The sequence below is a fragment of the Halichoeres trimaculatus genome, unplaced genomic scaffold (genome assembly GCF_033239565.1).
Source record: "Halichoeres trimaculatus isolate MK-OKI-2021-1 unplaced genomic scaffold, fHalTri1.1 fHalTri1_scaffold_20, whole genome shotgun sequence".
Classification (NCBI taxonomy): domain Eukaryota; kingdom Metazoa; phylum Chordata; class Actinopteri; order Labriformes; family Labridae; genus Halichoeres; species Halichoeres trimaculatus.
This window is the reverse complement of record NW_027437198.1, coordinates 14,396,983-14,411,594: the sequence shown is the minus strand read 5'-3', so window position 1 is coordinate 14,411,594 and position 14,612 is coordinate 14,396,983. Positions and strand designations below refer to the sequence as shown.

Below are 14,612 nucleotides of genomic sequence, written 5' to 3'. Positions count from 1 at the left end.
GCTGGTTTTTGAGAGTTTTGCTGAGGTGGAGGGCAGCTGGTTGGGGTGTGAGGTAAACAACACCTCCCCGTTCAGTCTGCATGTTTAATGCACTCTCCCTCTTTCTCTCACTGGTGGCTCTGCTGGGCCAGGAAGTCGATGACAAGCTGTCTGCAGAAGTCTCCATGCTCTTGCAGCATTTGCAATTGCACCTTCGCGCCTCTCTCTGTTTACGCTGTCCAGATGTCCACCATAACACTTCCTGTCTCTGTGTCCCTGTCGCTTTCTTTCTCCCTCCGGACTCTCCTTCATCCTAAACTTATCAAAAGAAAGAGTTGAGACTAGCTGAACAGCAGCTTTACCAAACCAAAGATGTATTTTTGATATTTTTGCCTTCACTAGATCAGTGTGTTGGAAATAAGACGTGACTTTTTATGAAGTGCAGCAGAAAAAAACGAACTAGAAAAGCACTCAGACGTCCACCAAGCATACTGTGATTGCCACGCAACACTTCAGTCCTACTTTAATGTTATACTCCCTTTCAGCAGACTGTCTGCTACAATTCAGTGTTAGTTGCAGGTTTGTACGATAATTTGTTTCCTGACAGTGTTGAAAATTATGATGACCCAGTGCACATTTAATATTCCAGATCTTAGTATCCAGTATCCAGTACACATATGGTGAAACAGCCCTATCTCACAATGATAAAGAATCCTTTAAATAAATCCTGAATCCAGAGGTGATCCGGATCACCACCAAAATTTAATCACTTCTTCTTTATCCCTTTTTGAACATTTCCTGAAATTTCATCAAGATCCTTTGAAACTTTTTGAGTTATGTTGTTCGTAAACACACAAACTCTCTTAAAAGCTCCTTGGCGGAGGTAACAAATAACAACAAACAAAAAGCGGGACATTCCTTTAACTTTGTACACTTTTATGAAATGCATACTAATGATATAATCATGGTCAGCAATGCACACATGCAGATCAAAATACAAAGATATGTACAGCTGTGGATCGTCCACTCTCCAGTTGTGTTCAGACTGAACTGAAGCAACTTTTAGAGGCCGTGTGGTTGCATACAAAGTCATGGTACAGTAAAGGTGGGCACAGGTTTAGTTCAAGGCAGCATGAGTCGAAGCAGAAACACGTCCGCACCAGGTGGTGAAAAAATGTGTGCTTATCCCAGCTACCATACGTCACTCTAAGAGTTCATGAAAGACGGGGAGAAATTAAGAGAAGAGACTCCAGCTCTTGGTTTAATTAAAATCAGTCTGAGCCACACACACACACACGCACACACACACGCACACACTGTACAAAGGCACACTCTGCTGACACATACAGGTGGTGCATTGTTAGGTAGTTACAGCTAACATCTGGACTGCAGGAGCCTCGGCTGTTTGCAGCGTAGGAACACTCCAGCGGTCCAATTTGTGCGAATAAAAGCTAGCTGGAAGTTCGCTCTGCGTTCAGTCTGAGCACAACTTTACAGAAATCTTTAAATCTTTAGTGGTTTTTACCCCCCGACCTGAGTTCAACGACCTCTTTAGTCCGTGTTGTTTTGATCGCAGCCCGTCTGTCTTCTGATTGGTCTATGAGAGGGCCGAGGTGTGATCTGATTTGATCTAAAGAAAACAGGACAGTCCAGACGCTGCCGGATTAGAGGAGATAAAAATCACACTGACATCATTTACTCAGAGTGAGCACACTCACTCACTCGCACACACACACACACACAGACAGACACACAAATAAACACAAAAACACACATTTATTGCTGCGAAGTCAGGCTTTAACCTCTGGTGCCGCGTCATCTCAGAAGGGACAGGAGGACACGTCTCTGAAGCTTAAACAGCCCTTAGTAGCTTCATGTTAACTCCATCCAACTTTTAACCTCAGGTAACACTCACACACATGCACACACTCTTGTCTGTACAGTCATTAATACCCCACACATGTGATGAACACAGTCTTAAACGTGGTTTTGCATGATGACGGTCAGACTCTTCGACTTTCTCTCAGACGTTAAGAAGAATAAAGATAGAAACACAATGTCCCCTCTGATATCAAAGTATGATGTGTGCAGGCTGCTACAACAAACTGCATGTGTGTGTGTGTGTGTGTGTATGTGTGTGTGAAGGTGTGTGTGTGTAGAAAGGAAGAGAAGATGAGTGCATTTTAAAAAAGCATACCGTATTGCAGTCTCAGACCCATGCTGGAGGAACACTGACGTGTCCGTCATGGATGTGTCATGTGTGTAACTCTCAGATTAAAGCTTTCAAAGAGACGCTTGCAAACAGTCTGACCTAAAAAGCAAACACAGTCCCGTGTGCAGCAGGAGCGTCTGTGAGCCGGAGCCTCCTCGTGTGCTGAGTGAATATGGCGGTTCCCGTCTCCCCCCTGCTTGTCCTCCGGGACGCAAACATTTGAAAAATAAAAATCAGACAGGGAACCAGAGTTCCCACAGAGAATGTGCTAGAGGGAACGAACACTCAAGCGCACAGAGTTCACTGTAAATTTTTTGCTTCTTTGTTTTAAACTCTGTCCACACTTTAAAAAAGTTAGAAAAGTGGAAGCCACAAAAAGTCCTGGACAGCAGGTCTCTAAAGTTCATCAAACAGGGACAAAGTGACGGCAACACTTGCACGTGCCCATTCTCTTTTCTACAAAAATAGTGGAATAGAAATCACATGTTCATCAGCCAACATTGACATCTTGATACACTTCTGTATAGATATAAAAATCTAGGTTAAATGCAGATCCATCATGCAGTCAGGTCCATCATTACTCAGTGTTCCCGTTCACGGTGAGGAGCACACACTAACACACACGCACGCACACACATCGTCTCTTTATTTCTGAGACGCTGGAGATAGAAATAAAAAATAAGCAAATCACTCCATGCACGGTCGGAGCTCTGTGCTCCGTCAGTCTGCGATCAGAGGATCTGTCTCCTGATGCAGAGCGTGCAGAGGTTGGGTGAAGTAACGGGAATGATCCAACTCATGCCTTGGATTCCTGAGGCAGTGCTCTCACACGCTAACACACACCAACAAGCAAGCACACACTCCTGAACTCTCCTCCACCTCGCCTTCGCTCTGAACTCAGCAGCAGGTCCGGAGCCGGTGTGAGTGGGACCTGTTGTTTCCGTCTGCCGGAGCAGATGGACATTAGATCCGCTCTCTGCTCGCCCGGCCAAACAAATCACCTGCTTCTCCTTCCCCAGCCTTCCTTCCGCCTTGATATGTTGTGCCATCTCTGAGCCTCCTCCCACCTGCTCTCTGCACTGCCTCTGAGTGAAAAACCATCAAACAGTCTGTTGGTATGAAAAGCTATTTCAGTTTGGTACTTCTATTTTTGCACTTCAACCAGAGCCAACTCGGAGAAAAGGAATCTACCGCTGAGCACGGTCTCTCTCTGAGGTTAAGCTCTTTGTTTCTGCTCCAGTTGACTCCCTGATAAAACCGCCCCTCCTGGTCTTTAAAGAGGAGCACAGCCTTCATGGCCTTCTCCCCAGGTCCAGCCCCAAGAGGCTGTTAGGACCTATTTCAGGCTTAAACTCTGCAGGTCTCCACCAGCAGGATGAGACCACAAAGACTCCCTTACGTGCTGAAAACTGGACATGGGCTGGTCACAAATGTGAAGGAAGGTGGAGGAGGAAGATGAGGGTTTGGATTTACGACGTCATGTGTCATCGAGCCTCTTTCTCAAGATGGGAGCAGAGAGAGTGAGAGGGACAGCAATGGGTTTAATCCAAGGAATGGAGACAGAGAGACAGCAGGCAGAAGGTTTCATCTGTTCTCCCGACAAGGCCCGACGGTGGTTTGGCTCGAGCTCTTCCCTTTCAGCCCCGGCTCAGCCTCCCCCATCTCCCCTCTCCCCTCTCCTCGTCTCGTATCCACTAACACCCCGGTCCAGGGGTTGGCCAAGAAGCCTTGAGGGTCCATAAGCTCCAGTCCCAGGATCTCCCTGCGGCCCTCCCTGCACCGGGACGCCAGCAGCATCCCCCCTTGGTCCAGGCTGCCTGTGCTGTTGCATTTCTTCACTGCTCCCCCCGGGTACACCAGAGAGCTGGGAGACAGCAGAGAGGTGAGGGAGAGGCTGCTCAGAGTCTCAGACAAGTGTTCACTGTTCCCCGCCTGGCTGGAGCCACACCCCCCGATAGACGAGCCGATGACGATGCCCAGGTCCTCATCCGACGGGTCGATTGAGTCATCCCGGGTGTATCCAGGGCTGGTGCTGCCTCGCCCGCTGCTCTGGCTCCGCTGATGCCCTCTGGTGGCCTGGAGGGTGAGGGCTGAGGAGGGGGTCGGCCTCGGTCTCAGGGTCTGGACTGGGGAGGAGACATCTGTTCTGTCTTCGGGCGGAGGGAGCGTGAGCGGTAACGGAGCTGTCGGCAAAGGTAACTCCAGGTTCTGTGGAGGGGAGACGCTGAAGCTCAGCCCCTCCTCCAGGGTGGTCTGCAGGCTGCCCTCAGAGCTGCCCGTGGCCAGGGACGAGTCGCTGTGAGACGGGTGCTGAGGAGAGGAGGAGGAGGAGGGAGTAAATACAGCTACTTATGTAACAAAGAACATACAACATCATAAAACAAATGACTGCAAAGATAGTGGATTTTCATCAGTCTAAGGTTCATCTTTCTGCTTGTATCACCTGTCTCCAGCCCTCACCTGTGTGCAGAGCACCTTGCTGCGGTCTCCTGGGGACCGTAGTGAAGCCCAGGAAGCCGGGGAGGTCAGCCGTAGGCCTCGTGTTAGCCGGAGGCTCCTGCTGCGGGGAGGCGCTGGGATGGCTGCTGCTGCGGGGTGGAAGAACTCTGCAGGCAGATGGAAGAGAGGAGAAAGACCACTGGCGCCTCTTTCTCCATCCTTGTTCCTCCCCTTGTTGCTGCTGTTGGAAACGCCACCTTGAGGAGGAAAAACACTCTTTCTGTATCTAGATCATCCACAGTATCCTCATTTCTACCCAGTATTCCTGGTGTTTGAGGTTCAAGACCTTAGAATAAATGGATGCAGCTAATTAAACACAGTCAGATGTGAGAGTCTCTGCTGTTTCCCTCACTGTTTCCCTCACCTGGGCTACAGTGAGGAGAGCACACATGTGGTTGGTGTATCTGCATCTCCATCTGCTGCAGTGTCGGCTCCGTCTCCACGCCCACGCTGAGAGCTGGACAGGGACGGCCCAGCCCCTGAACCTGGCTCTGGACTACGGTCTGTGTGTGACTCCCACCGCCTCCGGCCTCCTCAGAGCTCCTGGAGTCACTGCTGCACCTCCCCTGAGAGAGAACGGATCATCTGATATCACAGAGACTGATTCCAAAAACTTTATTTAAAGGTCAACTAAAATAAAGATAATGATGGGATGTCGGTGCTGAAATGCTCATGGCTTTGTGGGTATTTCCTGGACGGAGCGTAGAAGATAATGAGTAACAGCCCCTGAGGGATGGAGCATGAATCAAACATGTTCTCTGACCGCCAGCGGGTTTCTCTGCAGAGTGAGTGAAGGTGAGACGAAGAGGAAGGAGCCTCTTATTGTCATGTTAATGTTACAAACTCCAGCTATGATCGGTTCATGAGGAATTAGAGTGTGAGCTCTTACCTCCAACACTTTAATTACCATCCTGTGGGGACACACAGCCACTGTTCACTTACACATGTGAGTGTGAGTGTGTGTGAGCGCAGTAGGTACAGAAGGGTGTGTACAAGGTAAGCCTCTGTGATTTCATTAGTGTGTTGTTCCTTCTGAGTCCCACAAGAGCACACACACACACACACACACACTTTTTCAAACACTACTGTACAAATCATATCTCTAACCCGGATTCCTCGCCCCCCCCCCTCCACCCCCCTCCCTCTCTCTAATGAGCAGAGCCTCAGACCCGCTCGGTCGGAGGCTTATCTGTCGATCCAGAAGCAGGGAGCATTAGCCCGTTTCTGGGAAGGAAATCTAGGAAGGGCAGGCGATAAGGGAAGGAGATAGAGGGGGAAACGGGAGAGGGAAGGTGTGCAATTACCAGAGGAGTATCTGTGAGAGGGGAGAACCACAGAGATAAAGTCAAACAAGGGAGCAAGAGAGAGAAAGAGAGACGCCCAGGACGGCAGCGAGGGGTCAGTTTAATTCATGAGGTGGAGAGACGCTGATACCTCTGATACATGGGGAGAGCAGATAAATGTTCATATTCACCGCAGAGTCCTGGAGAAAATCTCGTAATGCTTGGTGGTTTTGCTTTTCCTGGAGAGCATCATTAGCAAGCTTCTCTCCAGATTACAAACAAGCACTTGTTTTCAGACTCTCAGCTTCAGAGAATGTGTTGTGTGACTCTGTTTGAAGAGGCTGTGAGGAGTTTGAAAGTGATCTTAAAAAAGTCTCCCTTCTAGATATATGCCTGATCATTATCCACACTTTAAAATGAGATTATTAGCACCAATATTATTGGTTACAGGTTATTTCAAATTGCTGCTTCTTAGCCTCCAGGTCAGGTCGACCAGGATCAGATTGATTTATGGCACGTCTAGGTCTCTATGACAACACCACGCCGGCTTATGAAGTTTAGTTGTGAGAAGAGATAAAATAGAGGTCTGTGTTTTTCTCTGCTGAAATTGATTTCTGTGACTAATTTTGTAGTGATGGTGGACGCAGGAGCCTAACTGTCAGACAAAGGACCTGTCCTGTCAGAAAAAGGACAGAAGAGCAGAAGAAAGCTAAACAGGAGAGTGATACAGCCCAAGCTAAAGGCTAATTAGCCTTTAGCTCAGGTTGTATCACTCTATAACACAGTGGCTAAACTGTTTGTCATAATGTTCAATCCAACCCACAGTCAGCAGTTATTCTGCAGTGGTCTGTTCAAACTTGAGAGTCTATCAATAAAATGAAGAGTGAGGTTACTTTAGCTCTGATTGGTTGGTAGATGACTGGCAGGTCATAGCTAACCAGGATTTACTAATGTTACACATTACGTTAACGCTGTAATTACATTACATGTCTAATGGTAAGGCCACACCAAATGCAAATTTGCGGCAAGATTACATACAAAGTCAGTGCAAAGACGCGTTTAGACACCGATTCGCCCCGGATGGCGCATTGGACAAGTTTGGCGCGGCGTGTTTGTGATGTTTGCGCGTTTGGAGCGCTGCGCGTTTGGGCGTCAAACGCCTAAATGCTTGAGTTGTAGATATTTAACTTTCGACGCGAATCCGCGTGAGGCTGTGCCGCAGCAGCAAATCAGCAATGACATCCCCCCACGGCGTCATTGATTTGACGACATTGGGGGCGAACCGCCACCTACTCTGAGAAAATAATCTGTGCAGTGTGTCATCATCCAGAGTTATACGATATGACGTGTGTACTCTATAGAGACCGGAAAAAAAAGGAGCAGGCTGAGCGAAAGTTGCTGAGGAGACAGGTTTTGAATTTAAGTTCTGTGAACATTCGTTGCCAGCTGGATTTGCCTGCACGGGTCATCACTGAGTCCGACTGTGTTTTCCTCAGTGGAGTTTTGAGCCTGATAGAGAGGAGGAAGGAGCGGGGCAGGGGCAGAGCCAGGGAAAAGATGGGAGTTCTCTGTGCTCCTCTCTTTCCTCGACCCCTTCATTATCCCCAGGGAGACCTCACGGAACATGGGTCAGGAGTATGGGGGGTCGGGGGTTCTGGGGGTCGAGGATGAGGTCGCAGGGAACAGCCAGGCAGGGCCGGTGGAGATGGATTACCAGGGAGAGGTGCAGCAGGCCTTGATTGTGATCTCCAAAGCTTTCACGCACTCTCCTGTCATACTTTTGAAACCACAGCTCATTGTTTTTCAGATGCTCTTTTGGGCTTTCGGTCTTTAAATGAGTGGGCTCTCTATTCTGCATGCGCAATGACCCGCTAATGCGCGTTCGCCCCTCAGCTTGTTGAAATAGTCCAATGTCCAGACTCTGGTGTTAACGTGGCGTGTTACAGGCGTGTCACGCGTTTGAATTCGCAAGTTCACGTTGGGTGTGGCCGCGGCATTAGAGCACCGGGCTGCTAGCTGCGCTAAAAATAAACGGCCACTAAACTACATACAAACTGACAGTGTTTACTTGTTGTCACGTAAGCCTACGGACACTTAAGAGCACTGGGCTGATGATGTTGCTACATGCCAGCTACTACGACATTTGCTTGACGTCACATTTCAAACCATATCTCTTCGTAACTGTACTGAAGAGTCCCTTACCTCTCCATTTAATTTCTAAAACAAACACGTCTCACTAAAAGTAATTTACGACAGTGTGTAAAGACTCCGGGCCAAAAGGTGGCGAGGGAGTGCAGTTCAAACAGATCCTCCTTGCAGAATCTTTAAAAAAACGCTGTGTCCCTCCTTTATCGCCATTTTGCTTGTACTCACCTTACACTCTCTCGCCAGCAGCTGGTACGCCGTGTGTTCGTCCAGGCTGAGGTCATCCGGCAGCGCTGGAGACGAGGACTTGTCCGAAAGCTGCTCCGACTTCAGCGACGCCTGCTCAATCTCTGCCATCCTGATCTGCTACAGAAACGTACGTCTGTTACTCATGTCTCAGACACAGACGGGACGGAGAGGGACAGAAGGTTTCAGACTACAGAGAGGATTCTTAAAAGTTAAGACTGAGTTTTCTAGGCCTCACATCAACCCTGGGTCCTGATCTTGCATCTTTGTGCACATAGATAGAACATTTAAAGGATGAACAGTGATTTGAAGATGACTCTGTCCTGTATCCTTTCTAACTGTTTTCAGCCTGTAAGAGCTAAAGAGACACGTCAGGCAGAAGCTCCGCCTTGTTTCCTTATGCTTCACCAGTTGTTGACATTTCAAAGTGCAAATCCTTAATGCGGCGGCACCTGTCTGTAAAGAGAGCAGGGTGAGAGAGTTCACAGAGTAATAACAGGCTTTGTCATCATCAGAGGAACACATAATTCCCAGAGCTTCGAGATAAAGTGACGAGAGAGGCGAGAGGCCGATCCAAGCGGTGCGTACATACAGCAGCTTAATGAGAGCAGGTCTGTGCACCTGTCGTGTGTGAAGGTGTGTGTCAGCACGAGTTTTTTTCACCGCCGCCAGAACCTCATCGTTCTGCTCTTGCAAGGCCGCTCAGTATGTTTTCAAACATGGCTGAGCATTCGTGTGTTGTTCCTGAGTGTGAGGCGGAGGTTTTCTCAGCAGCAGACCGTTTATAAAGAGTGACGTCAGGACGGCTCCTCAAAGGTGAAGCCAAAACACTCTAAACATGTCATAAGAGGGAGCAGGACATCAGCCTCCTGCAGATCTATACGTCATCACCTGTGCAACCTGTGAGCATTATTTTGGCTTCACTTTGTGCAATAAGGAGGTGGAGCCTGCCGTCTATCTTTGCAAAGAATGACTGTTACTGCGCCTCTCTCTCATTGGCTCCAGCTCAGTTTGTTGACCTGGATTGCAGGTATCTCAGCCCACATGGTTCATTAATTAGCTGTTAGCTCTGTTAGCTCTGTTAGCTCAGTCTTCAGGGCTGACTCTCTCTGTCTGATCTTTTTCTTTTCCATTAAGCACTGTTTCAAAACATACTGAGAACACTGGAGCTGGAGAGGAAGAGGTTCTGGGGTTGCTGTGATGCACCCAAGCAGTGTTTCTTTAAAGAGACGGAGCAATACAGAGGCAACAAGGTTCTTAAAACGTGAATCCAATGAAATAAGGCCTGACAGCGATATATATCCACATGTGCCCGCAGGTGAAAGAGACAAAGAGGTTCATAAAGAAAGATTCACGGCTGATATGAGGCTGTAATTTACCATCTCCCAACCCCCAGGGAGGGGGAGAGTGAGAGGGAGGAAGAAAGAGAGGAAATGAAAGGGAAAAGCAAAGCAAAAGGGAAGCATGTGGAAAGAAAAGAGTGTGTATTTTGTCTTGTATTTATCTCCATACATCAGGGCGCTCTCATGCTCAGGTTTGGTCAGTAAACACCTCAGGTAGTGAAGCCTTCCTCTCTGCATTCCCAGCTCTGCCTCCAGGGATGATGAAAGGAGGAGTAATGGTTCCATGAAAAGTTTCTACACAGTTTTTTCCAAGGTTACCACCGATACACTCAAGGCTTCACTAAGATAAGCGACCCAGGCGAGGAGCAGAGGAGCGTCTGCTGCAGCCTGAGCGCAGCGAGGCAAAGAATTGTTTTATTCAGCCCTGCTGGGAGGCATGGAGAGGCGACGTGTGACTGAGCCAGGAAATAAGCATGACTGATATCTCATAGCAGCGTCAGATGATTCTGAACAAAATCAGAGTTTGAAAACAAACAGGTGCAGTAGCAGTCAGATGATAATTGCTCCAAACACACAGAAACAGCCACGCAGCTAACCCTGCACCTCTCTGTTTACCAGCAGCAGTCAGACAGACTGAGCGATAGAAATCCTTCACATTAATGCCGCAGCTGCTGGCCACAGATACATCAGGGCTCTGTGACTTACACTGCTTCACTGATTTAGCCTGTGCCTGCTGAAAACAGCTTCTGAAACTCTAATGTGGCCCTGCCTGAAGTGCTGAAGAGAAATGATGCAATGAAGGGCCGGTGCTCGCTGCAGAATGCCTCTTTGTTCCAGATACTCAACACAAGGCAAAGGCCTTCACTGCTCCGCTGAACTGCTCCCTGCAGACTCAGCTCAAGTCGCCCTCAAGCTGTGGCTTTCTGCACTCTTTATTAGGCAGCCCCTTGATGAATATTTCCACTGTCACATACACTGCACCCCGGTGTCCTGCTGAGCCTCCTGTCCCTTTACGCACAGTAACACAGTCCATAACTCCCTGCGATGAACCGCTCCTTGCTCACACACACAGCAGCTCACACACGCACAAACAGGCTGATGGCTGAGGGATATGGAAACTGCAGCACAGATTCACAGTTAGCATTAGATCCAGGAATCAGAGAGAGGTGGAGGGATGTCGAGAGACAGCAGGATGTGAAAAAAGAGGCGACGTGATGGTTTGAAGAGTATCCGACATAGACACAGGACAGCACGTTAGTAAGTGTTAGAACGCTCAATCTTCTTTGTACAGAAGGCTTCATGTGGAAGAGATAGAAAAAGTGTTGGTGTGAGAAGTCATGCTTGCTTGGTCATGGCTGCATGTGTGTGAGCATACACATTCCTGCACATATGAACAGTTAACTTTATCTTCTTTTTTAAAAGCATACAGGTGCTGAACTTTAACAACACAGCCCATTAACACTCAATCTACCAAAGCAGTCATTTTAACTGCTTTTAAAATTTACAAGGTCATAACTTTGTTGCAATAAAACCTTTGTACCAATAGGACCCTAACTTTCCCCAAATATTTTATTCTAACACTGTTTTGTTGTTAAAATTTCAAAACACATAAGAGATCTGAGTATTACTAGTTCAAATCACTTTTTTACAAAGGGGCGTCCAATTTCATATTTCAGGGAAAGATGTCCCCTGGTGTTTGGAAGAAGGTTAATCCAGCTCTCATTCATTTTAATTTCCAGTTTGTGTTGTGATGTGTTTTTAGTTACACTGCAAAAAACTTAAATCTTATCAAGTGTTTTTGTCTTATTTTAAGTCTTTTATATTTGATATGAACCACATTCAATCGGCCAGTCCAGAAAAATATCTTGTTTCAAGTTAACTAAAGACAAAAATGAGGTCTGAATTGCTTGGAACCAAAGACTGTAAAAAAAATGGATGTCCACTGGCTCGAAGTGAGGTCTCCACAAAAACTGCTCCCCCTAGTGGCTGGCTGCAGTATAGGTTAAAAAAATCCAGCTTTCCAGTCATTCCAGATGGGCTGTGGTCAAACTTAAAAAAATTAATACTCCTCGTAAAAATGTTTCTCACGTCGGATTATTGTGGTGATTTGAAGATATTATTTGGCTGTCTTGTATTCAAGTCCTCTTTTTTCTGAAAACCTCATTTTCATTAGCTATACAAGGTTAAAAACAAGGTTTTACGTCATGTTTAACGATGGTTGACAGATGCTGTTCTTGTGTATTTTTTTCGGGGATTGTAAAATATGTCGGGTAAAGTCAGGAAGTGATAAGACTCTCAAAAGAAAAAAATATATATATTATTTTTGTCACCCAGCTCCACTCAGATTCTCCCAGAATCCCTCACAGTCTCTACTGCGCAGACTCTGGCTGCAAACGGCTACAATGGCTGCGCCTGTGACGGGGAATTTTGGCTTCAAAACCGTATAATGATAAATGGCGGAGCCAGGCTGTCCACTCTATATACAGTCTATGCTTGGAACAGGTAAAAAAAAACTGCCGATAGAACAAGCTAAAACTGCTCGAACATTTACTTAAAACTAGAATAAAGTCTTAATACAAGTAAGTTTTCTTTGGTTCCATGGGCAGATTTTTTTTAACTTGCTACAAGCAACTTACACCTCATTTTGTCTTTAAATGACTTGAAATAAGACATTTTTCTGGACTGGTCAGGTGAATCAGGGTTAAAATGAAGTCTAAAAAGACATTTTTTACTGAAAATAAGACAAAAACACTTGATGGGATCTCAGTTTTTTTCCAGTGTAAACTTTCTTCCATCAATATATTCACAGATCTTTTCATTGATTATCCAAATTATATGCAAATGATGTCTGAACAGTCAAAATCACTGCTATAGTCATTCTTGTAGTTGCAGAATTCTGGTAAACCGAGTGTTAAGAGGCTCTGCTGGATGAATGAAGTCCAGTGTGTGTGTTGGTTAAAGAGGAAAGAAAGAGTGTATGCGTGTGTGTAAAGAAAGTGCATGCAATGCATATTCCTGTGATGTTCCCTGCTGTAATTCTGCATGCATCCATTCGGTTTCGGATATCAGTATGAGTGTGTGTACCTGTGTGAGTGTGTGCGTTATGTTTATGTGTTTCACTTAATTTAATAAGACGGCTTCTGAAACCGTTCTGTGCAGGCAGACTAAACACTGGACTGCCGGAGCCAAAGTGTTTGTGTCACCTGAATATTTTTACATATGTAAACAATGAAAGATGTTTTTCACCTTCACAGTTATTTGTGGCTTTCATACAGTCTGAATTTAAAATGTCCCCTGAGTTTATTTCCCACAACATCTGCATAATTTTAGAGCAGTCCTAACAAAACAAATCTGCTCCTACTTTTGTGCAGAGAAAAACTATTTTATAAATCAAGGTCATTTTAGCTGTATTCAGGTGGCCTGATAGGCAAAACGGGTTATTTTGACGATAGTTTTCCGACTGTACAACACTGAAAATGTTCTTTGCTGTATAAAATCTATGTTTTATACTCTTCAAAGTGTTTAAATTTGGAAGTATAGTTCAATAATTTAAATTCCTCAGGAACCACACTTAAAATACTGACCACAACCCTAAAATGTGAGTGAGTGGCTTCAATAAACCCTGGTAACTCTTCAGTTATTTATCTGACTCTCACCAAAGTGGCAGGTCTCACAGCTCTGCTCATGTCAAAAACACCCTGAAAGTTTCAGCTTGTTCCCCATTTTATTTCTAAGAAGTCAAAATTCTTAGCACCTAAAACTACCAAAAAGCAAAATTTGAGAAAAGGGAACTAAAAAAGTTCAGTTCCTTTTTGGTTGCTTCAGAAGACTCCTGGCTCATGGGAAGGACACGTCTCAGTATAGCCCTTCCTGAGCTAAGTTTCTTAGACGTTGTCACCCTTTCTTCGAGCCTCCACTTACTTAAGCTGAATCCTTCTTTCCTGGGCCATCGGTTTCAATCTTCTTTTCTTTGTTTTGGTACTGATTACCTCTAAATTCCCTTTTCTTTCCTCGAATACTAAAAATGAATTCTTTTCAGAGGGAATTTTCTTTGATAATTCTGACTGCACAATGTTTTGTCAATCCATCGCAACCAAGTTCTTCTTTTGTGGAGAACAAAATTCATGTAATGTTCAGCCAGTGTTGCCCTATTGGCTAAAACAAGGCCTCTTTGATCACTTATTCTCGATTTGAAATACAATGGCCCTCATTTATCAAACGTGTGTATGCCTGAAAAATGGGTGTATGCTCTTTTCTACGCACAGATTGGCATTAATCAATCTGAACGTGGGCGTCAGATAAAGCTCCGAGTTCATGTACGCAAGTTTCATGTCAGTGGGGAGCAAGGGGCAGCAAGGGAAATTTGTCTGTGGAGGAGAATTATTAGATCATATGAGGGCAAAACTTTTTCAGAAATAAAAACTGATGGTCTTAGATTAATATTATATCTATATATTAGATCGTTGAATTAGATATGACACCAACAAAGTTTCTAACAGGTCACTCTTCTTCTGCCAATCCGTTAAATACTTCTCTATGCAAGAGCAGCGTGAGCTGTCAGCTGATCCCCCCCCCCCATAAAAAAAATGTGTTTCCTCTACCGGTTTACTTAAATCTAAAAATAGGGATGTTATTATCATTTTTTAATAAACTACCATGTTCATGATAGAGTCTCTGCAGAGAATATTCAGGGGACGCTGGATCAAACTTTTAGCTCCACTCCCTCATCAGTCTGTGACAGGTTCAGGCTGGAGTCTGCAGCTTCTTTCAGAGCTCAAACACAATTTTAAAAGCCAACTTTTCAAGTTTCTGGACTTGAACGGAAACATTTCATAATATTGTGGCTTATAATAGTCAGACATCACGGATTGATTAGTCAAGGTATAAACGAAGGATGTGTCAATT

General features: G+C 45.7%; 1 protein-coding gene across 6 annotated transcripts in view; it reads right to left on the bottom strand.

The window, feature by feature from the left end:
* Nucleotides 1-505: 505 nt before the first annotated feature.
* Nucleotides 506-14,612, bottom strand: part of cacna1ia (calcium voltage-gated channel subunit alpha1 Ia) — a 167,363-nt gene continuing 153,256 nt past the window's right edge. For 3 of the 6 annotated variants that reach the window (XM_074696239.1, XM_074696241.1, XM_074696243.1), the window contains 4 exons: nucleotides 8,347-8,484; nucleotides 5,055-5,256; nucleotides 4,652-4,887; nucleotides 506-4,501 (listed from right to left, as the gene is read on the bottom strand). In XM_074696239.1, coding sequence (XP_074552340.1) covers nucleotides 3,776-4,501; nucleotides 4,652-4,887; nucleotides 5,055-5,256; nucleotides 8,347-8,484 — 1,302 coding nt within the window. In that variant the 3' untranslated portion in view covers nucleotides 506-3,775. The remainder of the gene's footprint in view (nucleotides 4,502-4,651; nucleotides 4,888-5,054; nucleotides 5,257-8,346; nucleotides 8,485-14,612) is intronic. The other 3 variants (XM_074696240.1, XM_074696242.1, XM_074696244.1) reach the window with 1 other exon arrangement.